This window comes from Netta rufina (assembly GCF_964035555.1).
Source record: "Netta rufina genome assembly, chromosome: 14".
In the NCBI taxonomy this organism is placed as follows: Eukaryota; Metazoa; Chordata; class Aves; order Anseriformes; family Anatidae; genus Netta; species Netta rufina.
This window is the reverse complement of record NC_140137.1, coordinates 10,275,452-10,303,227: the sequence shown is the minus strand read 5'-3', so window position 1 is coordinate 10,303,227 and position 27,776 is coordinate 10,275,452. Positions and strand designations below refer to the sequence as shown.

At 51.0% G+C, this 27,776-nt stretch overlaps 1 protein-coding gene across 1 annotated transcript in view; it reads right to left on the bottom strand.

The window, feature by feature from the left end:
- The window catches only part of SH3PXD2B (SH3 and PX domains 2B), a gene marked incomplete at its 5' end in the record, with an annotated part of 71,286 nt that overhangs the window by 18,441 nt on the left and 25,069 nt on the right, over positions 1–27,776 (bottom strand). The window contains 3 exons of the mRNA XM_084295097.1: positions 7,351–7,442; positions 10,368–10,444; positions 20,499–20,574. Of these exons, the coding sequence (XP_084151223.1) occupies positions 7,351–7,442; positions 10,368–10,444; positions 20,499–20,574 (245 nt within the window). The remainder of the gene's footprint in view (positions 1–7,350; positions 7,443–10,367; positions 10,445–20,498; positions 20,575–27,776) is intronic.

The following is a 27,776-nucleotide window of genomic DNA, read 5'->3' as shown; positions in this document are numbered from 1 at the left end:
CAGGGTCACAATTCAGGCAAGAAATGCTAATTATAAAACCAGGAAAGCCCTGAAGGCTAGTGCAGTGTCTAGAGAGGAGCTGCTAAAAGCTTGCTTGACTTTAAGCAAGCACTCGGGGTTGGTGGCTGCTTAGCTAGGAAGGCGGCTGTGCTGCAGGGGTGGCTCTGCAGTGGCTGTGCAGTGGGACTTGGGGGAGGAAGATCCCACAGGAGGGTCCTGGGAGGAAGGCTCTGGCACGGCACAGCACTCGCAGACCTCAGCACCACACATGGTGTCCCACTGCCCCAGCCAGAGCACAGAGAGGGAGAAGGACAGCATAGCACACACACGAGGATGACAGCTCCAGCTGCTGCAGCACCATCCACGCAGGACCCACAATCAGGATGAGATGGGTCTGAAGTCACCATGCCAAGAAAACACTCCCCATAGAAAAGCCTAGCCCTTGTAAAGAAAAAAAAAAATAAGGAAAGGAAAATATCCTTCAATAATACAGCGAAGTCATCAAAATAGCTATCAGGAGGAAGCTCTGCTTGGAAGCACTCTGCAAGCGTGGAGATGTTAGAAGCCTTAGCAAGGTTTATGCGAGCAAGACAGAGTGAGAAATGGGGTACAACAGGGCTCCTGTTTAAGAGAACTGATGTTTAGCAAATGTTCCGCAGAGGACTGAAAGGGCCCCTGTCACCCAAACTGCAGTGCCTGTGCCAGTCCTGTATTTAACCACTGGAGAGCTATCTGAGCCAAACCTTTGGGCTCAGAAGGCTGCCCTGTGCCCTGCTAGCACAGAAAACCAAGTGCTCTCTCCATGCAAGGAGCTTACACTGGAGCAAATCATGATTCAACCCTGTTAACATTTCATTCTATTATCAGCTAGGAAGGACAGTTCTCAGCCGCGAGGGAGGGAGACCACTATTTTGGAGCTGAGATCTAGCCCGAGCTCCTGGTGAATCTGCACGTAGGCACCAGCAGAACTGCAAAACAAACAATTCATTATACAAGCTGTAATTTGTCTGGATAGCAGGACATGGCTCAAAAGCCACAAGCCAACAAGCCTCCCTACCCAAGTCAACATCCATCAACTCAGGGAGCTCTAGCTTACAGGCAAAAGTGACTGGAAGGCTTCCTACATGGGGCAGCCACTCCATCTTGCAGCAGGGACCTGAGCTTCCCCGTTTTCTGTTAAATCCCCATCACCTGGCACAGGATTTGATGCCCCTGTCGCCCCCCAAAACACCACACAAGGGTTACAAGGAAAACTTTTGCTCCTGGCACAGCTCAGCTACAAGGAAAGGTAAGCACATGAAAAGCTACGGGGAAGCTAGGAAGGAAAGAGACTTGCTTCAGGGAGACACTAGTTATAAATCTGCTCATATTTATGGAAATAAGAGAAAGAACCAGATTTGCTCTCTGTTACACTGGTGGGAACATACTTCAGTCTAGCATCGTCTCCTGGTGCTTTGGACCTAACACAAATCTTTCACCCGCCAAGGCTGCTGGCACAGTGGCCCTAAGCAGGACCTCTCAATCACACGTATGGAGACAAGCTGGCACAAGCTGATCACAGCCGTCTTGATTCTCATTTTGGCCCAGCAGTCTCTTCGTTGATTTATTGGAGCTGGTGACTGCCTGGAGTCCCCGTCAGTCTGGGTGCAGGAGGCGATCCATTACTGTGAGTGCCATCGCCACCCCACTCAACTGCCCAGCACCAGAACCTCAGTGTTAATAGAAACATTAGAAATAAAAAAAATAAAAATAAACAGAAAAATAAAGAAAAATAAACAGTGAACATGAGGTTTGCTGCAGGCATAACACACTCTGCTCCTCTGGTCATGCCCCAGCTCATCACCATGCACCTCCTTCAGTCCTCCACCCCAGCAATGAAAACATCCCCAGCAGCCCAGCTGGATTGCCCTTGAAACACTCCCAAATCCTCTCCCTGTAGCCAAGGGCTGTTTCGGAGAAATAGCAGGAATGCAAGCTGGGGACGTGAGCTCAGATGGAGCCTGCACGTCCATTAGGGAAGGAAAATGATTTCTAAAAGTTGCCCTGGACTTTGGCTGCTGTCAGTGGCCCTGCTGCAACTGGAACTTGCCCCGAGTGTGCCCAGGGGAACTGCAAAGCTGTAGCCACACAGAACAGCCAAACTGATGGGGACATTTTGCTGGTGCCCCAGGGGAACAGAGAGCTCCAGGTGGGCTCCAGGCCCCATGAAGGGATCCTGTCCCTGAGTGCCAATCAGGCTCCCAGGCAGGCACAACTGAAGCACAGGTCAGTGCCTTGGGTAAAAATCCTCAGGGAGGCTTGTCTGGAGCTCAGTGACAGAGCCAGAAGACACCACCAGAATCAAAATGCTGTTTGTTTTATCTTTCTCTCTCTGTTTCCAACATCTTTGGTGTGTATCGATGTATACTGTGGCAGTAGAAGCTGCTGCCACTGAGCAGGGACCCAGGAGGGCTGGGAAGCTTGGGCAGGGACCCACTGCTGTGGGGTTAGGAGATCAAGGCAGAAGGGACGGCAGCTGCCTGTCCGGGCTGCCTTCCTGCCAGGAGAGGGGACACGGCCCAGCCCAAGGGGTTTCCAGAGCTGAGCACAAACCTGCGGCCCTGCTGCTCCCAGGACGCTCAGCAGCTGCCAGCTAAAACAAGGACAGAAAAAGCCACCAGGTCTCGCTTTGAGAGTTGCAGATCAGCTCAAATTGGGAAGCAGCAGCCAAAACGATGCACACAACGCGTTTCCTGGAGGATGTTTGCTCAGCAGGAGGAGATGAATTTCTCATTCGTCTGCAGACCAGGCAAATCAGAGGTGGTGTTCCTGCGGCTCCCACCACCACGCAGCCCAGCTAGCAGGAGCAGGGCTCTGCTCCCAGTGCACACATTGGGGTGGTAGCACGCAAGCACGGGGGAGCAGAAGCTGAAGCTCCCCAGCAAAACTCCCAGCTGGGGTCTCCAAAGGCAGGACAGGCCCAGGGGCCACCCCATGGTGAGCCACAGACTCTACCTCCACTGCCATCTGCTTGTGCAGAGGTCATGATCCCCTACTAAAAGGCCTTTAAAGAGTGGGGTGCTGGTGCTGGTCCCCACACCGACCCTGCACTAAGCCTTGGCGTGCTGTGGGGGCTGCCAAGGGGCACGTGCCAGACATACAGCACTGCCCTCCCTTTCCAGGAGACTCACTGGGTTTGGGAACACTTAGAACCTAAGGGAAAAGCTGTCTGAAAGAAGGACAAGAGGAATTTACATATTTTAGAGACAACACTGGTATCTCCTGAAGCCGGTAGCTTTCAAACTGTGAATGCAGAGCACATGAGGAGAAGTGCACGAGGACGTCTTTCAAGCACGGTAACAGACAACAAATTTGCTCTACAGGTGCCTGTGCTCCCACTGGAGGGAAAATAAAAAGGAATCGGCTTTGTACGCTGAAAGGTTCAAAACAACTTCTAGTGCCTTTTACAAGACAGGATGCCCAGCTACAAAAAAAAGAAAGCAGCCTTTAATGAAAGATGCCTCTCACGACCAGGTTACCTCCTGTGTAGCTCCACGGCCCTCGGGCAGCAGATGATGGCTTCTTCCCCAGTGCTCCTCGCCTGCACAGCACCGACAATTACTAAAGGACCCCTCAGGACCTTGCTTCACTACAGAGTTAACCTGGGCTCCCGCATGTGGCAGAGCAGAAATTCAGCTGGCGAGGAGCGCGAGCAGCTAAATGCCTTGACTCAGCAGTGGCTTTGTGCCCAGCAGCTCAGCCTTCCCCAGCCTTACCCCAGCAGCTCTGTGCTGTGGTTAAACGACTGCTTTAAACTGAAAAAGGGTGGGTGAGGGGTGAGGGGGTACACATGGCAACTTCCCACCTCAACAGCCAGGCATCCTGCTGCTGGTCAGACCTGCTGAGATATGCGGCGAGCAGGAATTTGATGATTCCTCTCCTTTGAAACTATGTTTTTCACAAGGCTTTCATCCATCACCAGCAGAAAAACCCCACAGCCCCACCGACAGCTAAGTTTTTGGATGATTTCTCTTTCCATAACTATTTCTGTCCTTCTCTCCCACATCTCCATTCCATCCCTGCAGACCCATTTTTCCCCAAATTTAATCAATCCCTCCAGATTACAAGGCCGCTCCTACCCACTACTGGGCAGCCCTCTGAGGCAGAAGGGATTGAATTATCCCGTCCACAGACTGCTGGACAGGGATCCACGTCACAAAAGCCACCAGGCATCTCTGCCAGTGGAAACACCACAGCCTCAATCCGCTCCCCTGTTTGAAGTGGTCCCTGTGGGCAGGAGGACGCTGGAAAGTTGGCGGGTGTGTGCGGAGGGGATGGAGCAAGGGCTTCACCTCCCTCCTCCACCCCCCATCTGCTGGAGACTCCTTGTCTCAGCTCTGCTTTGGGCTCTGATCTACTGCCCAATTGGAAGCAACGGGGGAAAAAGGATGCATTTGTCTCTTTCCCTCTCCATTCAGTCCCCTTCTCCTCAATCTTTCTTTGAACATGCCAGCGGCAGGGCTGGGGGGTTGTAGAGTGAGTTAGGGACTAAGATTTTTATTCTGTTGGCGCTCCCAACGGCATCAAACAGACACCAAAGGGGACTTTGCACAGCAGGAAAGCACAAGCAAAGCCTGGATCAGCCCAGGAAGAGCTCCAGCACTGGGGAAAACAGACACGGGAGGCGCCCAGGGATAGATGCACAGGCTGTCCAGCCTCCTCTTTGCACTCCCAAACGCTGCCAGATCCAAGGACTACATTCACCCTTTGCAGTTAAACAGAGCTCTACAGTCTGCAGTCAGCTGCAGCTCTTGAACGTGGCTGCACATCTCAGCGTGGTGCGAGATGGGTGGATCCTCTCTGCGTAACCCAGGAAAAGGAAAGCAGAGGCTGCATCCAGAGCACCCAAGGGCATGTCCCTATCTCCAACAGCCACTGCTCCGTGCTGCGACCCAGGACAAGCCCTGGGGCATCAGCCAGGCAAGACAAATGACAGGGGACAGGGAGCTTGAAGGCTCCTGGCCGTGGTGCCATGAGAGCGGCTGCTTGGCTTGGCACAGAGCATGCTGAGCAGACCTTTTTTCCTCCCTCATTCCCACCTTCCAGCCACCCAGCATAAAAAAATGTTTGCTTATTTTTTTATTTTTTTTTTTAAATTCTCCGTTCATGGCCTGGCTCCCTTTCAAACTCTCGGAGAGAAATATTTATCTGCCTTATGAATGATGACATCCGGCCAAACCCCAGACACGCCATCACGTCTGATGCAGCCCCGCCGTCTATCACAGCTCTCCTATCGTCAGGGCTAGGCTGGCCGCGTGCCAGCGCTCAGGGCTCGGGAAAGGGCTCCCACCAATCTCTCCAGAGGAGAGAGTCAAGGACTTTTATTAATTAGCATTTTGAATTGTCGCTAATAAATACCCGTTCGGCATTCAGGCTGGGATATGGAACACAACAGAGACGTCCTTGAGATGCTGTAGCATTTTGCTGCTGGAGGCGAACGGACAGGAGTCACCTGCTAAATCCTTCTGCGTGCTGCAAAGTCTCCCCTCAGGAGAGCAGCAGGCAGGGGAGGCAGCGCAGCCCACCACCAGATTCAGCAGTGCCTCACCAGCTCATCTGCCAGCACTCCAAAGGTCAAACACACAGCAGTTTTGCACCGAGGGCAATTTCGCACCCCAGAGGTGTCCTGCAGGACACCGCAGGATGTATTCAAGGTTGGATCTTGTGACAGAAGCACATGCTTTGGATTATATTTCAGGCTACTGCCTCCTCTCTCTATCTCTGATTAGTTCTGTGGGACACAAAGCAGGGAGATGATGAGCAGGACGTGGCACTGATTGCTGCTTGGCCAGGTAGCCAGGAGCAGCAAACACAGCCACAAACAGCTGCACTGCTCTGAGCTGATGCTCAGCACCTGAAGGTCTCCACACCTGAGTGTGCTCCTTGTCCTGGCCCCAGTCCCACCACACCTGATTTCAGGCCAGCATCTGGCTCAGCCTGTGAGACAAAAGGAAAGGTGGGAAGAGTGGGTGCAGGGCTGAAGCTGCCCTGCAATCTCCTATGCGTGCTGTTGCCCCAGCTAGAGGCAGCTCCAGTAGGTCTCTCCCTTTGCAGAGCAGCTCATCGTCTTCTCATGCAGGGCTCAGACTCACACAGGCAGCTCCCCATGCCCTGAAACAGCCCCAGGGGCTGTTAACCCCCATGATAAACCCTCACTCAGTGTCTTTGCAAGCTCGTCTTGTTGTTCTGTCTCTTGCTTGCCCCTGAACCGCCACCTTTGCTGAGGGACGACCATCAGGTTGGCAGATTAAGTGGTGAGCAATAGCGGGGCAGGATGGATGCGAGCAGCAGCTGACAGCACGCAATTAGTTAATGGGCTGCGGGGCCCTCAGACCAATCTCATCAAGTGACTGTGAGCTGCAGAAGGAATGACGACAGGCCAAGTACTAGAAACAGAAGCCAAAGGAGGAAAGCAGGGATGGGGGAAGGGGGAATTAAAGTGAACAAACGAATAAAATGTAAAACCCATGGAGAAGACAGAATCCACACAAGCATAACACCTATCTGGAGACCCGAAAGACTCAGTGCTCCTGCTCAGAGTAGAAAAACAAAATCCCTTATCTACCTCCGCACCCTTCCAATAGGGAATGATGTCAAATCAATTTATTGCCTTTCCTTGCACAATTAATCAAGCCTCCTCCGTTGCTCAACCTTTGGTAGAGCCTCACATAGTGTCACATGCAGCATAAAGAGCGAGCCGCATAGCGGGAGATGGAGGCGGCTGCTCAGATTTATGCTGCTTGTGATTAGTAAGAGATGGGTGGCTCCTGGCCAAAGTAGCTCACAGTCACAAGACTTATAACCACACAGAGTTGCGTAAGGCACGCGAGATTCCTTGCAAACATTCCTTGTTTTGCATGGAAAAAGTCAGGAGTGGTTAAGGATGGGGCTCACAGGCATTACTAAGGGAGGGAGCCTTCAAACGAGGCAGAGGACGCGCAGTCCCAGCCTGGTTGCTGCCCTGTGAAACAAGGCTTTTCAGCCTGACTGTGTTTCTGAAACCAGCATTTCATTGAACAGAAAGTGGCACCGTGTCTGGCTGTCATCAGGGGAAATTAATACTTGATGGGGTCCCAGAGAAGTACATCCACTTCCCTGCTGGAGAAGACCACACCAGGAGTTGACTGAAGGTGTGGAGCTATCCACCTCAAGCTGTGCAGCCCCCATTCCCTCTCCAAGAAACCATCCAAATCCCAGATCTGTGACTCCTGGGGGGAACTGTCAAAGCACATCAGATACTTGGATGCTGCCAAGCTGGAGGCAGTGTGTTTCATCAGCACCCCCGTGGCAGCAGCCACCCACCCAACTTACTCTTTGGGGGGCGTCAAGTCGTCGGGTCGGGTCTCAAAGAACTGCAGAACCTCCTCACACTGCGAGATGTAGGGAGGCAGCTGGATCAGGGCCTGCAGGTGGAACAGAGACACAGGTGATGTGAATTGCTGCCATCAAGACTGAGCAAGGAGCCTCAGAGCACGGGAGACTGGGTCATGGCATTGCAGAGCGCTGTGCTGGTCCCTGCTCACGGGAAGGAATAGGGCCATGGGTGACTGGAACTGCAAAAAGTAAAACTGACATGCAACTGAAGATCTGAAGCAGGGAGCAATGCTGCAGCCCTGCTTCCCAAGCTGGAGCAGATGTTTGACCGATTTTCTATTCATTTCTCCCACCCTCTGTTTGCTGTCACAGCAGTCTCATGAAAGGAGTGCAGGCAGTCTGAATCTCCACTCCCTTCTGTATCAGAGACAAAGCCACATCTGCAAAGCCCTGGGGTTACCACAAGATCAGATGTGGCTCCATCCTGACCTAATTGCTGGGCCCCCAAAGCCCTTCCAGCCATTCAGCACACGGTCATTCGCTGCCAGCACAGCAGACAGTCAGACCACTAATCACAGCCCTGCTGCAAACAGGATCATGTGAGAGACACGAGAGAGAGAAAAGCACTCACTCCATGGGTTTTGTGTGCAGGGAAGGGCTATCCAAAGACCAGGCTTTGCATGGATGCCATTCCCATGCGGGCAGCACTCCCCAACACCAAGCATCCCATGACCTACACAACTTCCCCTGTGCTGAAAAATCACCCCTGTTCTGCAGCCTGGAGAAGGGATGCACATCCTCTGATAGCAGGGAACGGTCACAGAAAACATCTTGCGCTGGGAGCACAGAAGGCAAGACCCACGGCTCATTTTTCAGGACGTCTTGCAGGAAGCCCAACCAGCGCTGACTCAGTTGGTGCAGCTGTGGCTGAGTCAAGCAGGCCACCCTGCAGCCCAGCTGGCCATGGGCTACAGCATTGTGGCCACAAACACAAAAAAAGGGACATAAATAGCGTGATGTCTGTCCCATCTCTGGCTCTGATGCCCCAAGAGTGAACTGGCAAGGGCTGTCAGCACACGGCTTCAGACCATGGTGTTAGAACCACAGCAAGTCACTTTGGTCATTTGCTGGACAAACACACCTTATTGCACCAAAATCCATTTTCCAGGGTGTGAGAAAGGATTATTCTCTAGCAGGGATTTTTTTTTTAAGAGGTTCACCCAGTCTCGTTGGGCTAGAACACCACAGCATTGCAAATCCTCCATCCACACCCCACTAACAGCTTCTCAAAAGCCCACTTCAGGGGAAACACCAACAAGTGCAGAACAGAGAGTAAACTAGAAAAAACGGGAAGAAAGTCCAGACTTCTGCTGCCTTCTGAAACCAGTGCTTCCCTCCTTTGTTGTTCCCCTCACCTGCTTCCAGCCCAAATCTCACCCCCCTTTCCAGGGCTCTCCCAGAGAACGAAGACACCTCCTGACTCCGCCAGGGGATGGCAAGAAAGCACAAACATTCCTATGCAGTTTTCTGCAGGAACCTGTTTACAACAGGCTTGCTTAACCCTCAGTTCTCCTTCAGCAGGCTGGGGGAGACTTTTTATTTCTGTTCTGCGCCACCACACTCTGAGCACACCCAACGTCCACCTCCGACAATAACCACGGCAGGGAGAGCAGGATGGGACCCCCACGCCTCAGCCCTGCAGTGCTACGTGCCCTGGAGGAGATGTCTCTGCTCCCACCAGCTCCTTGCTCATCCCACGTCTCTGCAGCTCTTCAGTCCCACACCCACCTTGGAGCTCAGCAGCAGCTTTTCAGCTAAGCAGCATCGGGAAGGCCAGGCCCAGTGTGCGTGTTATTACTTGGAAATGCATTAAGGGGGGGAGGAGACAGCAGCTCTCTAAGTGGGTCATATACCATCAGCCATTATGTTCCAGTTGTTAAGTCAAATGGATTCATTATATTTTATGCCATTAGTGGCATCATTCTGAAACAGACAGCTGCAGCATCTCATCATTTAGGGACTTTTTCTTCTCAAAAATTAAATTTACGGCTGTCTGTGTCTGTGTGGAGCTGGCACGTTTCAGTGACTTGGAAGACAAGGGGCTGAACACTGCTGGCTGGAGCCAAGTTATCTTCACCTTCAGCTTCCCTGGTGCTGCTCCTTTTGGAGCTCACAGGTCTACGTACACCTTGCACCACATCTCCATCACGTGGCTGTCATCTCCTGTCCTGGCCCTCCGTGGTTTTCACCCCCAGCCCCACTGCAGAGCTATCAAGATGTGTTCACTAATTTATCTTTACCCTTGTAAAGATAAATTCTTTACAAGAATGTGGTTCCTGCAGCCACAACAACTCTTCCCTAGGTCTGGCTGAGGCCCCACACCCACAGTCCCTCCTGCCATGCAAAGTCCTAGGCCACGGTCACTGCTACACCTCCTGCACCTGAGGAACATAACAAAAAACTGTTTCCCTGTTTTCTCCCTCAGATTTTGCAGTCTGTGTATATGTTTTCAGCTGCATGTGTAATGGATTCCAGAAGTACCAGTCCTACCTCCAAGACCATTTAATGGCTGCTGGAAATGTAATTCTTTGACATGATGAGACATGGTGCATTTTGTGTAAAACAGTTTTTTATGGACTTTTTTTTTTTTTAATGGGGAAAAACAAAATACTAGCAAAAAAACAACAGCAACAACAACAACAAAAAATCTGCCCTGACTTTATAATTTGCTTTATACCTTAGCACAGTCTTGTATTCTTGAAGAGTGTGGATGAAATTGTCTCAGCGTTACTGGTGAAAGGTCCTAGTCAGCTGTACCTTGCCTCTATGATGACAGGATCAGCAGATGGGATAATCAGTGGTAGGTGTTCATCACCAAAAAGGTTTGACGGTGAGGGACTGCTCACACTCCCCATTCTGCCAGCACTGGGGTGCTGTTATATGCTACCAGGACACAACTGAGCCCGATGAAGGTGGTTTCATCTTTGTTTGACACTAGCAACCTTCTCCCTTACCTTGCAGTACTCATCGATGGGTATCAGGCGCTTGACTGCAACATCACGGATGTGACTCCGGCGGAAGAGGATCTTCCCTGGAACAGGAGAGATGAAGAGAGAGGAGCAGGTCAATGCAACGCTCAGGGATGTTCTTCTGAATCGCTCTGTCAGGACTTCTTCCCTGTGTATCCCATTCTCACCAAAAGTACCGTACCTAAAGCACATTCCCTCCTGTGCATTAAATATTAGAACAAAGCATATTGAAAGTGGCAAGCGTGTTTAGGCAGAGAGAAGGGGAAACAACTACCAGCAAAGTGCATCCCCATCTCCCCTCACCAGCGTGGCAATGACGGAGGAACAGCCCTGTCGAGCCTGTGTCCCATACCTTACTGCCTGTCTGCAACGTGGCGTGGGTGTACAAGTCCACCAGAAACACCAGCACTGGTCAGAGAAGCAGACGTCCCTGCTACAGGGTGACCTCTGCTGCAGGCTACGGGCTCTGAGCTCAGCTCCAGCATGGGCAGCAGCCAGGCCAGGGGGGATCTCCCTGTGCAGCTCCGGTGTCGAATCGGTCCTCGAAGCCACAGAGTTGGGACTGCAGCTTTGAGTCAGACCTATAGGATTTTCCTTCCTGTCTGGGGTTTATTTTTGTTCTCCATTAATGGGATCCTCTTGCCACTCCGCTTCCTCCCCTCTCGCTTGTGGTACAGACCTATTTCCTTTGAAGTCTAATGAGTCCAAAATGCTTCAAGCTGCTTTCACAGAGAACTGATTCTCTGGCATTTAATGAGACAAAAGCCATTAGCAGACAGCAAAACAGATATATACAGAGACTCAGTGATCAAAAGGACCTGTATGTGGTAGGATTTCAAACTTCCAAAATACTAGGAACATACACTGGCACTACTTTGCAATACAATAACCAGAAAAAAAATGTGTTTTGAGAGAGGGTGATAAAGTTCCTTCGAGTTCCTTCCAACATTTCTTATACAGCATGAAAGCCTTGTCTCTTTTTTTCCCTACCTGGGTTTCTAATCCCACCACCAAACCCACAGCAAGTTACTGATGTGTTTGTCTGTACAACCCCTTCACTTATCAAGGAGGTCACCACTGGGCAACCCAGAAGCCAGACACCAAGCAAGACCAACAGAAAGCACTCTGAAGAGTCACTAAGCTTTTGGCAGCACCGTGGCCACTTTCAGCCACTCCAGCAAGACTTCTCAGGGGCCATGGCAGTGCTGGAAGCAGAGGCTGGATGCTGCCATGTTACCTGTGAAGAGGCTGTGTTAACCAGTCACATACCTTCCACAGCTTTAAAACCCTCCCCTGCTCCATGACCCGGCCAGGATCTGGAGCATGACTGACTCGTGCAGCCTGCCAACACATTTTTTAAGCAGAGATGAACTGAAATGACCATATTTCAGCCTGCAAGGAGCATGAATCAGAACCTTATGGAGGAGCCAAATCTCTCATTAGGCTCAGTTAATGCAGAATGCCTTCAAAACTGGACTGTCAGAGGGAGCACAGAGGAATCACACTCAGTACTAGAGCTGTGCTTGCCCTCAAGTGAAATGCAAAGAGTCAGACGTGCTCATACCAGAAGGATTGCTTCTCCTTTATGTCCCACTGACAGCGAGGGACCCAGACGTTCATGGTGGGAAATGCTCTCCTCTGAAACGCATTCCTTCTTGCAGTGTGTCACAGCCAAGTCTGGCAGCCTTTGTGATACAGTGGAAAAAAAAAAGCCCCTCTATTCAATCTGTCTTTCAGAAGGGTGAATAGCCTGGGAACGCAGAATTTGTCTGGAAAGACTGGGAGGGAAAGGGAGCGACAACCAGGTCTGAGCTCCCTACCTTGCCCATAGCAATTATTTTCCATCAGACAAACAAACGATCAGCAGTTTTCTCATTAGCAGTCGTAGTGGATTTGCTGTGCAGATTTCTATTTGAATGATTTTTAAAAGATGAATGGATCGCGATAGCTTTGCTGCCAATTGTAAGGAATAGCTGTTTAGTTTTTACATCTGCCAACATGAAATCCCTGATGGATGGGCACATTATAAATGTCTAAAGGAACAAGCTCTGGGTGTGGGAATATTTAAATGTTTAACAAACAGATGCCAGTGAATAATAATAAAAAGAACATAGTTACAGGGAATAAACGCATCACAACAATTGAAGTGATCTTAAATTAGGCCAGGCACAGCGCACAAAAACCAGCAGGAAACCCAGCTCATCTCTTGATTTGCTCTAGATCTAGTATTTTTCAACAATGAAGTTTATTTTCTAACAGAAAGCTGTTGTTCCATCAAAATGCTTAATTAACATAATTATAGACCCTTCAGTGCTGCCAAATACAGCTATCTAAATCCTTGACTTGAAAGGCAGGAGAGAGCAGGAAACTGCTTCCTCCCCTCCTGGGCTAACAAGACAACATTTTCCTGGGCTTTCTTCCCATAGACCATACCTCCAAAATGGGAACAACAGTGCTGCCTCTGGGGCTTTTCATGGGGCTGAAGACCATATAATGCAAGAGAAACATCTGAGGTTATTCATCTCATATCTGCATCCCTCCTTGCTGTAGCTCCTGCCCTCAGCTTCAGCATGAGGTGTAAGAACAGAAAAACCCGAAGGCAGGCAGCTCTGCTCATCTTGCTGAGTACTGTAGGTTTTCAGCAGCTGGTAAGGTCACTGCCACTGCATGCTCCACTTCACCACCTTCTCAATCATGGCATAACTCAAGCACTTAGAAATGATCAGTTTTTCATATATTCCTACATACAAGGTTATGCATGCACAAACAGAGCAAGGAGTCTCCCTGTTAGCACAAGAAAAGTCACTGCCCAAGGAGGCGTAGCAAAATACATCTTTATGCACAATTTATGAAGTGTTCTTTCTCCAGATTAATATACAACACTTTATTTTGGTGAATGCATTTATGAAGCGCTACATTACCCTACTGTAACTGTAATCTCACTAAAGCATCGCACCTGCCTTGCTCGATATGTATTTGTTTCACAGCAGAATTTAGGTGTCTTGTAAGCATATGTTCTTTGAGTGCAGCCTGGCAGTATTATTATTCTCCATCGTGTTTTGACTGGAGAAGTCTGAACAGCACAACCCATCCTTTACAGTTAGAGGAAATAAAACTGAAAAAGAGCTGAAATACACACAACTCCTTCAAGATCAGAGCAAGTGAAGTCTCTCTTCACTGGTCTTCAGTGCAGTAGTGGGAGGATGCTCCCTGTCTACACCTGATGTCACATTTTGCACTCTTCTTGGCTGGTTGCAGCTGCTGGGGAGAATTAAGCCATGCAGACTCATTTATTAGTGTAGGATTGCTCTGGAGTAGCAAGGATAAGTTTAATTTAGAAAAAAAGTAAGACACCGTAAACATTTATATCAACAGGACATCAAAGTCAAATGCAGCCCAGGAAAAGGGAAGGACACAAGGGGCAGCCCTTAGCACAGGATTCATCAAAGGGGAGAAGTGCCAAGGGCAATCAATGCCAGTTCTCGCTCTGCTGCTGCCCTCCAGCCCCTGGCACCTGCGCTGCTGCCAGCACCAGCTGTGCTCCTCGGAGGTGGCTTCCAACCCACTGGGGCTTCCACTTACCCAAAGGCAAGACAAATTCAAGAGCAACACAGCAGCAAAAGCCATGTCTCTGGCTCCCCTGCTGACTTGAGCATTTGTTTACTCATTTTTTCTCCTCATTGACCTTGGTTTGTTCTTACAACCAGGCCACCCGGATGGGTGTTTCAGTGCTAGGGGCACCCAGCACCGAGGGCACTTAGAGAGGCACAAAGAAGGGGGGAAACCTAACAAAAAACCCCAACCCACCACAAAGCCAACATCTGGCCACATCTGAAGGACCTCAAGTCAGCAGCAAGCATCCTGTCTCCCCTGCTCAGCGACAACCAGAGACCTTGCAAGCAGCCTGGGTACACGCTGCGGGCACTCGCCCTGCCCCTTCCCTTTGCCCTGCCCGACCTCCTCTCCCTCCCCTTTTGACCTGCTGATACGATCTGACCAGCTCGGGGCTCCCTTTGTGTCAGTGCTTCCATTTCCTCTCTTTCACCGCCCTGAGCTCTGGGCTGACAGGAGGGAGCCGATATTGTTCTTTGCCCTGCTTGGTGTGAAGCCTGGAAAGCCCCAGCAGAGAGCCTTGGTACTGCTCTGAGACTCCATCAGCCAATGCATGCAGCTCACAGCCTGTTGGGATGTGATGCTCCCAGGTTACAAAGCTCTGTGTCCCACCACCACAGAGGCACTCCTCTTTTCTTCCCCTTTTCCATAGGGGCATTCCTCTCCCTCCATCACTGCAGCCAGACAAGCACTCCTGCTTGCCTCACACCGCCAGCAAATTAACAAACCCTGCAGCAAGCACCCCCATTCTTTGCCCCATGCTGTGCCTCATCCTGGGGAGACTTCTCCTGGAAAGTTTTCTCCAAACCTCTCCTTCGAACCTTTCTTTTCCACAATCCCTGCACTCAATTTCTCCCCAAAAATCCCACTGCAACAGAGCTGCGACCAACACAGTTGGGCCAGGACACATGGGGACAGCCTGCTGGATTTTACTCCCCATCCAGCAGTGAACTTGCTGGAGCAGAGCCTGGAAGAAACCCCTCTTTGTGGCTGATGGAAGCTGCTGTGCTTTATCTGATTGTCTGAGAGCAAAGGGTGCTGCAGCAGCGCGGGAGGGGGGTGCAAAGCGATGCAGGCAGCACAGCCCCCACTGCCTTGGGGATCCATCAGGGGCTGCAACGTGTCAGAGAACAGCATGGGGAAAGCGCTGATAAGGACTGTAGGTCTCCTGCAGGGTGAAATAGAGCAGGCAGGCCACAGGAGGAGTTAATCTCTCCAAACAAACAGGTAGGGAAAGAGGGCTGTGCAAATTATCCCCTCTCTCATGTGAATTCTCCAGGCAGAGCTGACAGGAGCAAGAAGCAGAAGAAAACAATGCAGGGGCTTTTCAGTCAGCAAAATAGTTGAGGCTCCTCTTGATCCAAAGGCTGTTACTGGGTCTCAAGCAAGCTGGAGGGGCAGAGAACCTTAAACACATCACCCTGCTGGTCACAGCTGCGAGCGAAGCCAGAGATTTCCAGCCTGGAAAAACGTCTGTGCCTCTCGCTTTACCCTGAAGGACTCCCCCCACTTCCCCCACCCCACTGCCTCGGAAAGAATTTACTTCTCTGCACCTTTCAAATCACATCCAGATTTTGCCTGGCACGGGTTCCAAACTGACTTAAAAAAAAAAAAAAAAGGCAGCCCCAAATGTACACATAATTAGTCCCAGCCCATGGAGCAGCCAGCTAGCTACGTGGGCTATTCCTAGGACAGGGAAGCAGGCGTGGGAGACAGCACTTCCAGGAGCCCTGCACTTAGCATCTGTTTGGCAAAGCTGTGTGTTGAGCACGCAGCCTGGAGAAAAGGAGGGGGACCAGCAAGCACCTCCATGGCTGTCATGGGAATATCCCGAGCACGGAGTCCTGTGCATCTGTAAAATGAAGGTGAGCTCAACAGTGCCTCTGTCAAGCTCATGGGCTGAGATCATGCTGGGAAGAGCACAGTTAGTTCTGTTAGTTTGCCAGTAATCTCAGAGAACTACAGAGCACACGGGGCAAGAAAGCTCTCAGGTATTGGATGAGGTCGCCAGAGGAATAAGTCTGAAGAGATGAAACCTCAATGGAAGAAAAGAGGAGCCCTTGAGGCTCCTATGGGTGCTGCTGGCCGCCTATGATACACGAGAAGGATTTTGGTCTGGGCTAAAACAGTGAGGCTCCTCAGGGCACCACTGGGCCAGTCTGATGATGCAAGAGAAGCTGCTTTTTCTTCCCAAGTTCAGCAGCAAACCTCAGTATCTTGACTTCCTTGCTACCAGAAACAAAAATAAAATACATTTCTGAAAAAGGCAAAAGGTTGAAAAAATAGAAGGAGGAAAGGCAGCTCCCCAGCTTAATAAATCCTTGCTAATTCTGGTTATCATATCAGACTCAGAAGCTTTTCTTCATGAGTAAGAGTGGAACAAGTTGGAAAGAAGCCTCAAAATCTCCCAAAAGCCCTACTGAAAACCATCCATATAGGAGCTCACTGAGAAATGCAAGAGTTCCCTGGAGCAAAACATTCCCAAGGCCATCGTTCCTAGGGTCTGCTGGGCCACGTAATGGAGAAAGACATGAGATTTTGTTTAAATCTCTCAGGTTTGTTTAAAGACAGCTCAAAGGTCAGGAGCAGAGCAACTGCCTCCACGTAGGACTCCGCTTGCATATCAGCAGGATTCATTGAAACCCTACAGAAAAAGCAACAGATTTTAGGCTGAAAAGTACAGAAAAGTACAGATTATGGGCTGCAAATGCCTGGGACTCTCCGTACAACATTGCTATGGCAGAGGCACATCTTGCTAGAGCAGAAAATAGTAACTAAGACCTCTGTACACCTCCAGCTCTGATGCAGATGCAGTGGGAGTGAGAATGTCAGGTACCACAGCTGGACCAGGGACGAGTTGTCTTCCACCTCCTGCATGAGGCCTTTGTGGGGAGCTATCAGCATCCCCACAGTTGTCCTCGGAGAAAAGCCCTAAAGGATGTGGCCAGCACTGATACCTGTGCCAAGCAGGTTAGCGGGCTGGGAAGGGAGTAGAAAGCAGGCATCATTCTGCTTTCTAAACTGATCCCACCAAATCCTCTTTGCTCTCCTCCCTTCTTGGGAGTTTGCTATTGTCTGTAGCTAAAGCTTCCTAAAAAGCAATTTTACAGCCAGTTAGCTCAGCCTCAGGCAACCCCTCCTTGCTGAGGTTCACGTTTCCAGCGAAGCAGGCTGGCCAGGATCAGCTCCAGGCCACTTGGGCTGTACAGCGTTTGGAAGGCTCCGCTCTCCTTATAAAAGCTGTTTCCTGAAAGATCTGGCACAGCCCTTACACAACTGGCCCAACTGAGCTCATTTGTTTTCTTAGTTCATTCTTTCCTGGGGTCTCCATACCATCATCTCTCCAGCCAGCAGATGTGTAACCCTTAATGGGAATTCCTGCAGCGAGGACGGAGCTGTCGTGCCTGCCCTGCCCTGCCCAGCACACCTTCCCCTGGGATCTCCTCTCCCACCAGCTGCTCCTGAAACTGCTCCAGGGACCACAGCTGATCCCAGGCACCCTGGCTGGTGTAGCCAGCACGGTTTCAAAGGGCCATCCTCAACACCACACGAAGCTGGGCAGGCTGTGCCAGTGGCTCCAAGCCAGCAAAAGTAGCCAAGAGTCCACTTCACATTCCCCTATACAGCAGCAGAGGCTTTCCAGGCACAGTGCTGGAGCTGCAGCATCCTGCCAGGCCAAATCTGACCCCACTGAGCTGTGCTGTGGATCAGGTTGGGGTTTATACCTGGGAAGGGACAGCCCTGGCCCCAAACCCATCAAGTGCAACTGCTCCACTGCCCTTTGGAGAACCCAGATTTATGGCTGTGCGGGTTGAAGGACGTTCACTTCTGAGAGCACTTTCTGATATACAGATCTACTTCGAAACTCCCAAAGTCTCTACAAATTTCCAAGAAGCAAGTCCTCAAAACAAACAGCAGTAACAAAAAGTGACACAAAGGAAATGGAGTTCCTCTGGGCTGGATGTTGTAACGATGGAGTAATTGTGGAACTTTCTTCCCATTCCGGGAAGCCAGCCTGACAAACAAACCCAGATGATACCTTCTCAGGTCATGGTGGTGACCTTAAGTTTGGGGGGTTTAGGACTTTTCCAAGAAAGCCAGAGCTGCGAGAGGCACAGGGTCACAGGAGACACTCTGGAGAATTTCAGTGGTTGCAATGTCTAACGTTACCCTGCAACCATCTTCCCAGGCAGCAGCATGCTTTTAGTACGTCACTGGAGCCAAATCTCCACCGGTAATGAAATTCAGATGCTAAAAATGTGGCTTAAAATGGGATTGGGAGAAAACTGCAGTGCTCACAGAAGCTGAACATAACCAAAAACCTAGAGACTCTGAGCGTAAGAGGCACATTTTGCAGGGAGAGTGACCCAGGCCCGTGTGTGCTGAGCTCGCTCAGGTGGCACCCCTAGGTGATAGGTGAAGTCTGGGTTCAGCTGCATGGTACAAAACCCACCGCTACCCCAAACTGGGAAGGCTGAGAACTGCTGCAGAAAGCAACCATTCTGCTTAGCACATCCCCCAGCACAGCCAGAAAAAAAAAAAAGCTTTCCCTTACACCCAAGTGAAGTCCTTTCAGAAGCAGATGGCTTGCAAGCAATTTCACTGAGGAGGTACCGCTCGTGGGAAAGCCACCATCTCCACACCTAATAATACAACTTCCCTGAAGCAAGAGGGCTTCTCAAACTGTCCTGTGGGGATAAGGAGATGTGAGATTTCCTATCCAGTGACAATCTCCTGCTTAGAGGTAGGCCACCATTCCACGCTAGTATCTTCTCACCACAGCCACCCCTTACCCCTTGCTGGCACCTGAAAGTGCAAGTGGTAAATAAACCCAAAGAGGCCAACTGTTGTATATCAATGGTCTTTCTTCTCAGCCATTGCAGAAGTGAAAAAAAAAAAAAAAAAAAAATCAAGAAAACCTTCTGCATCTAGCATGGTTTAGCAGTTTTCCACATCAACATGTGACTATCTCTAAAAACTGTATTATTTAATCCTGTTGTAAAAAGGGAGCCACAGCAAAAGGGCAAACACCTCTCCAGAAGAAACACACAAATGCACAAGTTCCTACGGAGGACGGTCATCCTCACTACCCCAAACTGCTTTATTACACAAGATCCAGGCTTTATTTTCCGGGAACTTCAACTCCCTTTTTTCCTCCAATGGAAATCCCAGTGACATGCTGCTCAGCGAAAGGAAACTATTTCGACACAAAGAAGAACAAACACGTATTGATGAGTCTGCTGTGAGAAGCAGGGCTCCAAGCAGGCTTCCTGAGCCTGATGCTACCTTCCAAAAATAGCGGCATTTTGGTGGGAATTCTTTGCAAGTGCAGCGCAGCCAAACTGTAAGTCCAATTTTTCCAAGTTATGCCCTTTGCCAATTTGGCTTCCTTTTTTTTCTCCCCAGTCCTTGCTGGCAGGAGTGGTTGTGCAGCAAAGGCTTTTCCTCGGTATTAACGTCAGGTGTACTTTGTTTTTGCTGATGTTACAACACAAGGAACAAGCCAGAAGCAGAAATCCCTCGGTGGGAAATCCAGACAAGATTCTCTTACTCTCAGAAGGGGGTGTAAATGATTTTCTTCAAGCCAGTCAGAGAAAACTAAACCCCACTGAATGTCTTTGTGTGTCTAGAAAAGCCAGGAGGCAGAACACAGCACAAAGGGCTACATTAAGTAAGCCTGACAGTCACTGGAAGTGATTATGGTACCGTGACATTTCTAAATGTGCCCATTAGCTACTTGTGGGTGGGGGTAAAGACAACTTCGTGGTCAAACACATTAGCTATGGGTGCATGAAAGGCTCGCAGGGTCCCTTCAGTCTGGGTATTTTTGCATGGCACATTAGGGCTCTTTCTTCCCCCTGTAACATCAGCCTCAGAGGGCAGCCACAAGCAATCCTCTCCACCACAAAGTCTGAAATGGGCCACTGCATCTGGTGCTTGGGCATGCAAATCCTCGGCTGCACGTTGGACTGGTGGGACACACGCCATGCCACAGAAATCCCGTCTTTGAGCAGCCAGTCCCAAACATCACAGGAGGAAGCCAAGGCTGCCAGTCAGCTCGATTTAACATATGGAATTCAATTGTTACTTCTTTCTCTCCGGACAGCCCTTTGAATACTCGGGACAGGAAAAACAGCAAACGAGCATTTCCTGGGGAGCCTCGCACCATCCTCAGCTCTGCGTCACGCTGGCCGTGCCCTTCCCAAAAACAATCATGCTGCAGTTGGGTTTTGCTCCTGGCAAAAGCTGTGTAACTGGGATTGCTGGCTGAAGTCACCCGTTAATGCTTTCTGGAGGAAGAGGGAAGGGGCTTAACACTCACGGGGTGCCCTGCTAACACATACAGGTGTTTTAATGGGTACAGCACTGTCTGAAGAACTTGCTAACGCTCAGATGGTTCAGGAGGTAAAAGCTAAAGCATGTGTATGCACACACGTGTACTGGGACAAAAGTCACTGCCATGCCAAAACCAGCATGGTTTGTTACTGGAGCCCTCTCTCCTACCTGGCAGGAAGGGGATGATCCTTTGCTTGGGGTCTTTCTGCCCTCCTTCCATCGGAAACTTGTCCAGCATTTGCATCTAGAAAAGAAAATGCAAGAAAAGCGATTAAAGTCAATAATGTGCCCACAACACAAAGCCACGCTCCCCAGGAGGCAAAGCCTGGGGAGAACATCCAAGCTAGCAGTGTCCTGAGACATTGTACACAGCATGATCAGCCAGGGTACAGTGACCACAACACCAAGGATCCAAAGAAGTGCCAGAAACACAAGATCTTACCAGCATTTCAATTATTTTCAAGTCATTTCTTACCACCGATGCTGTTCACCACTATCATTTTGCTTAGCATGGGTGGTTAACATCACCTGCATTTCTGCAACTAAGTGTCATCCTGATGGACCTCAGTCGCTAGAGCTCAGAAACTCCTCACAAAAAGGCATATTTTAAGCTCAAGGAATATATTAGCTCAAGCATAGCACAGCACTGACACAGCTCCTGGACTACAGCTGACTTGGACTCAGAGCACAGCCTCATGCTCGCAGGCAAGACCATGAAGTTATGCGTCAACTTTGGGGAACGCTTTGTGCTACAAAAGCTGTGAGGGATAGAGGTTTGAGAACTTCAGCACTGAACAAATAATTTCCTGATTGACGCAACTGCACGGAGACTGCGCTCAGTAAATTCGGTCAGCAAGGAGAGGCGATGGACAACTCCCACTCTTGCTGGTGTTCACTGGGTGTCTGTACTCGTGCTTCAGGGCGTGCATGCTGCATACATAGCTTAACGCCAAGCCCCTGGCAGGATGCATATCCTTAGCATTTCCCTTGCTTGGCCTTGCTGGAAAACACTACTTGGATTGGACTTTGCACTTAACAGAGCAGAAGAGGGGAAATGTTCATCCACCCATCCTCCAGCTCAGCTAGTCCCTCCGTCGGAAGGAAGGGGATGGAGATGCAAACTCTCCCTTGTTTTCTCTAGGGTATGGCTTTGAGCTCTGTCTCCCATCACTTGAAGAGCTCCCTGGTCCCCCAGGTGTTGGAAGTGGGCTTCACCGTCTTCTGTCGGAGCTGTTGCACCCCGCATAAATAATTAAGCACCTATGGAAACAACGGAGACAATCTGCCCAGGAATTGCCCTAAGCACACCTTCCTACAAAGCCTATACAGTCATTTTCCCCTGGCACAATTAATATTTAAAGCATTTTGTGCAGAGAGGAAACCACGCAACTGGAGAGACAGAGCCACCCATCCTGCAGCAGCCCCACGGGAGGCAGGAGAGGCAGCACCGTGCAGCCACTCAAACATACAGTGCTCCCCTGTGCCAGCTGCTCAGCCACAAAACATCGGGAACCCCGTCATCACAGGGGACCCACCAAGGGCCACAGGGTCCCAGCACCCAGGTTTTCAAGGATCTTGTTCTTTGGCACCTATTTTCCCCCGTTTACAGGAGCCATCTGCTCCTAGCTGAAGGCTGTGGGTTCCTCCATTGTGAGGCACGAGCTGTCCATAGAGCACATCTGCTTTGGCACATCAAATACTTGCCTTTTTTTCCCCCCTTGGATCTTAAATGCACCGGGATACAACTCTTGAGGCTTGGTGGAGAGGGGGCAGAAGGAAGGAGGCATTTTTCCTACTTTGCCATTAAAAAAAATACATATAAACCTCCCCCAACACTCCCAAACACAACAGGAAAACCAAAAGAATCTCTCAAATATTCTCTTCAAAACGAAAACAAGCCATCTCTAAACCAGGATGACAATAAGCCCGAGCAGACCGTGCTTACAGCTTCTTTCCACTACAAATTTTAGAGTTTGCAACAGAGAAAACGAGCGCAGACTCAGCAGTAGCCGGGGACGGCTCTGACGTTACTGGCAGCCACAAGCGAGCACGGCCAAGGCAGCACGGCTTCACCAGGCTCCTGGGGCACGTAAAACCCTCCCGTTCTTCCCTCAGCCCACAGGAACGAAGGGTGGCCCAACAGTTACCCTGCACAACACCCGCGCTGTGCCACGGCGGGGAGCGGCGGAGCCTGACCGCCTCTAACCCCGACTCTTCCTGTTTGGAAGAGCTCGTCAGGGCTTGTGACAGGCGAGGGACGAGCAAAACAAAACAAGTCACAAACGCTGCACATCTGATTGCTGTTAAGCAGCGCAATATTTGAGTCCCTGGAAGCTTTCCCCTCCTCGCGTTTTTGAGCACGAGCTGAGCATCTCTCGTTCCTGGAGCATCCAGAGGCTCCAAGGCGGAGCAGGCTGTGGTTTCTCCCATGTGCACGTGCCTGGATGGTGCCCCTGGCCAGAGCTGCTCCCAGCCGTGTGATCCCACCAAATCAGGCCAGAATTTCAGCCCAGAAGCTCCCCGTTTCCTGCTGTTTCTTGACCAAAGGGCCTCTCACAGCAGCAGCTCAGCAAAGCAGGAGGAACCACGGCGCTCTCCTGCTGCAGCTGCCCTGCTGCCCCCAGCCCTTGAAGGAGCAAGGCAGAGGGCTCGGTGCCCTGCATCCCACCCAGCCCAGCTGCCACATCACACAGCAGCACACGCTAGTTCATCAGGCTTGCTAGACATAAGCCTGTGGTTGAGGAACGGAGAGAAACCCACTCCAAAGAAAACAGCCCCAGAGCTGGCTCCGAGCACGGCAGGCAGGCTGTGTTCGCAAGATACAACAGCCCACGTCTGCAGAAAGCAGCCTGCCAGTCCCGGGCTGGAAGGTCTTCCACTGCAGCACCACAACATCAAGCTGCAGCGAGGAGAAGAATGTAACAGCAGTGGGAAAAAGTCAGCCTCGGGGCTGGGAGATGGCACTGGAGAGCTGGAGGAACGCAGCTGGCAGGTCTCAGCATTTTGAGGCTCCCTGGACCCCTTCTGGCCCATCCCGTCCCAGCTGATTTTGCAGGACAGAGACTACAGCAGATTGCTGCACTGCTTTTGCCCAGGAACCCTGGAAAAAAGTATAGAAAATGGGCAAACACTCAACAACCCCACACACCCTGTGGGACAGATGCACAGAGAGGCACCAGAAGATGCACAGAGAGGCACACCAGTGAGAAGCCAGGCACGTTTCAGCTCAGAGCACCTTCCTGCTCAGCCTCGGCAGGGAAACGCGCTCCCAGCAGGCAAGGAATTTTGGAACAAAGGCGGCGAGCGTGGGGAGACTCCCACAAATCATGTCAGCAGCCAGGGTTTCCATCCAAGCTCCGAACGAGACTGATCGCATCACATTCCCAGAAGGGAAAACTCGCCCAGCCATCCAAGATCCAGGGGAGAGGGGGGAAAGCAGGCAGACAAGCAGCAGACAGACGCAGAGCCCTTCGGAGAGCAGCTATCCATGCGGAGCGTGGGGCAGCGCAGAGGCCAAGAGCCAGTCTTGCTCTCAGCAATGCAGTCAGCCGGGGGGGAAAAAAATATGAGGGGAAAAAAAAAACACAATAATAACACCATTGTTTCTCCCCCTCCAAGATTATTTAAAAGTAATGGAGGCAGAACCTTAAAAAAAGAAGTAGATGCTGCAGATGCATTTTGGTGTGTTGTTCTTAGGCAGAAACTTGAAGTATTGCAGGCATTTTGCACCGAATCCTTTGCAGAAATCCCTGGGCTGGACGGTGCTCACACACACCCGTGCCTCCCTGCAGCAGGACCGTGGCACGGATGTCCCAGCAGGGCACCAACCTGCAGCGGGGCTCCTCCTGGCAGGAGGACAGGGCACAGAGCCGTGGTTATCCCATTGCATACATCCCCAGCACCTATTTACCATATCTTATCAATTTGCTGATTGCCTTCTTAACCTGGAGACGCCAGCAGGGCTAACACTCGTGGCACAAGCCGAGGAGCTCCGTGTTCCCCTGCCGGCCCGTGGCCGGGCTGTCTGTTAGCAGGACAGGCAACAACGCTGTCTGGGCACCCGGGGAGAGCGAGCCCTTGGCCAGCAGCTTTGTATCAACAGCTAACACACTGGCAGGCAGCTTCTTCGTTAACAGGAAACTCATAAGATAACATCCTAATTGAATCAATTATCGGTGCTGCGGGCTGCCAGGGGTCCTCGGGGAGGGAGAATGCTTGCACTCAGCAGTATTCCCAGGAAGCAGAGCATTCAGGAAGGGCTTTGCCCAAATAAGAGCTGCTAATGCAGACAGCATAACACCGCAGGGATGGATGGCTGCTGGAGGAGCAGAGCTGCCAGCATGCCCTATCGTTTTCTGGCCCCAGCCAAGCCCAGAGAAGTCTCTGCAAAAAATTAAAGCAAGTGCCAGTAGCTAATAAGGCACGTCATCGCTTCGCTTCTTTTCCACTACAGAGTGGAAAAGTTTTGCACCTTCGTATTTTGGTGGGGAAAAAAAAAAAAAAGAAATTAGTTTTCATTTAAATCTGGTGCAGTGGAAAGAAGAACGTGACAGTGAAATGCATTCCCCGATAGCAATGGAGCGGAAGGAGCACAGGTTGACGCTGGCTGCAAGTGCTCTGCAACTGGTGAGCACTGTGGGATTTGCTCTTGTCGAGCTGCTGTGGCCAGCTGGGAAGCTGAGGATTTCTGCTCCCGGGTGTTGTGACTTGTGTGGGTCACCCCAGGACTGCAGAAGAGAAAGCCAGTCTCTGCCAGCTCACCAAAGGGATGCTGCATCTCAGCGAACAGCCAGGTACACCAGCACATCGGGATGGTGGTGATGAAACACCCAGGCGAGGACAGCAAACTCTTCCACTCTTGCACAACACCAGGACATGATGCATGAGCCGCAGCTGCAGGGAGAGGGAAGTTCCCTCTTCTCTTCTTGGCAGGATTTGCTTTGGCTACGTGACGGAGGTTCGGAGTAAAGCCGTATTTCTCTGCTTTGGTCTCACAAGCAAGAGCTGACCTAATCCAGGCCTGCACCAGGCACTGCCATTATTACCCTGAGCCCAGAAGCTGGCTTTTGACACCACCCAAAGGGAAAAAAAAAAAGAAAAAAAGAAAAAAAGAATTCAACAGAACAAAAGGCTTCACAATCCGGTTCGGCGTGGGCAGCGGAGTCACAGGAGGCTCTTTGTGAAAGCGACAGCCTCCCGCTGAGAGGAGGCAGCCACTTCCCATGGGGAAAAGAAGGGCCTGAGCCAAACCCGCTCTCACCCCGCACTCCAAAATTCCCCTCGGTCCCTGTCCCTAGGGAGAGGGGAAGGCAGCAGGCGGGCAGACATCCTGCGTGCCCTGCTGTTCCCATGGAGGCCAGCTCCAGCCAGGGACATTCACACACATTCACTCTGACCTCCTTGACTCCCTCAACCAAAATCTCCTCCAGACGTGTCCCACCCATCTCAAAAGGCAGAGGGAAAGGGAAGCAGGCCCGGGCACTGCCTGTTTTCACAGCAGCACCCACAGGGCCACTCGGAGATGTGAACCAAAGCCTTTGCAAACGCTTTCCTGCAGATCAGAGCACCCTGGCACCCTGGAGCCAGCTTGTTCGGAGAACATCTGCCAAGCAGAGAGTCTGCAGAGAGAGCAACATCTGGCAGCGGCTCCTGGGCAGCTGCTGCTCAGTCTCCTTGCTGTGCTCTGAGAGGCACCTTCCCCTCATCTCCACAGACTGGGAAGAAACTGGAGGTGGAAGCACAGCAGCCCAGGAGACAGAAGGACCAACATGGAGCAAGCTCAGACCCCAGGCGTCGGTGATGCTGAGCCTGGGGAAGGACTCACTGCTCTACTGGTGCTGCGCCACCACTTTGACCAGTCAAAGCCACCAGTCCTGGAGCACCCAGCTCACTGGGACCATTCAGTGCGAGCTGGATGTTCAAAGACTGAAATCACAGGTGATAGGCAGCAAAACCAAGCAGTTTCCTGATGACCACAGCTTCTCCCCAGTCCCTGCTTTTCTGGTGCAAGGGATGAATTGAAATGCATTTGATATGTTACTGGGCAGGGTGATCCTGACCTGCTCAGCACTAGGAAACGGCATCACAGAGGCCGGATTGTGAAAACCTGATGGAAAACTTTAAGCCTGGCTCAGCAATAGACAAAAAAAGAATTAACTGAGGTCAGAGAAAAGGGCTACACAAATTGGCAGCAGCTGCCACTGCAGGAGAAATTTCCTATGAAATCACAGGAAGCGTTAGACAGAAAGATGTCAGTGTCTGTGAATAGCTCCCTCGCATGGAAAGGGAAGCGGGCACGGGGCAGGAAGCACCCCCGGCCACGTCCTGCCCCGGGCAGCCCCCCAAAAAGCAGCGACGGCCAGCTCCGCACCTCCCCGGCCCTCCTGTTCCTGTCCTCCACGTGGGTTCAGGGAACCAAGCGCAACGTGAGGTCTCCAAGAGCAACCGGGCAAAATGCTTCTGTTGTCCAGAGCTGGAGATGTTTCCAGGCAGAGCACACGCTGGTTCTTTGAGCAGAAACCTTGCCAGGGCTTGCTTGACACACTCATCAGCTTGAGCAATCGAGAGCCAGCAGGCTGGGCACTGCATCATCACCGGGCATTCCCAGCAAAGGAAAGCCTGGACCAAGCATCTAACCCCTAAAAGCCTTTATTCGACCTCAGTGTAATGAGCTTTGTATTTCATCATCCGGCCTTGAAACTTAAAACCCCAGAAATCACTAACAGATTATCCAGGTTAGTCACTCATGGTGACAGGCTGGGAGTTTCTAATCACTGATGTCACCATCACAGCCCCACTGCAGCAGATGGGCCAAAGACAAAGCCATGATGATCCAGAATCATCACCCATTCCTGGCTGGCTCAAACTATTCTGAAAAGCACTACTTGTTTCCCCTTCTGTCAAAAATATATTTGGGAAAGACCATACTGCTTTAAAAATGAATTAAAAATAATAAAAAAGAAAACCTCACATTTGGACAGCAGCACAGTGCTTCTGCCCCAGCAATCCCAAAGCAGTGATCTCCATTAACACAGCCTCCTCACCACGTTTGCCCCTCTGTCTGCTTCTTGGACCATTTAAATGGCTTTTTACATCTGATTTGGTGGTAGTGACCCAGTAGGCAGGCCCCAGACCATACCAAAGAGCACTGAAAGCTGCAGCTCTCCACGTCCACCCCTGGAGCAGAGCACTAACACCAAACAATCAATAAACATCCACAACTCACCATGGTGACCCAGCCATGGGAAATTATTCTTGCCAGGAGACACGCTTGGGAACTGAGCAATACCTGGGGGTGATGCTGGTCTGCGCCACTTCCTCTTCCCCTTCCTCGCGATGGGAACTTCCCCACTCCAGCACACCCGGCGCTGCGTCAGCCCTGCAAGGAGCCTCGGCACGGGAGCAGGAAAGAGCTGAGCCACCTGCCTCAGCCCAAAGACCTCAGGG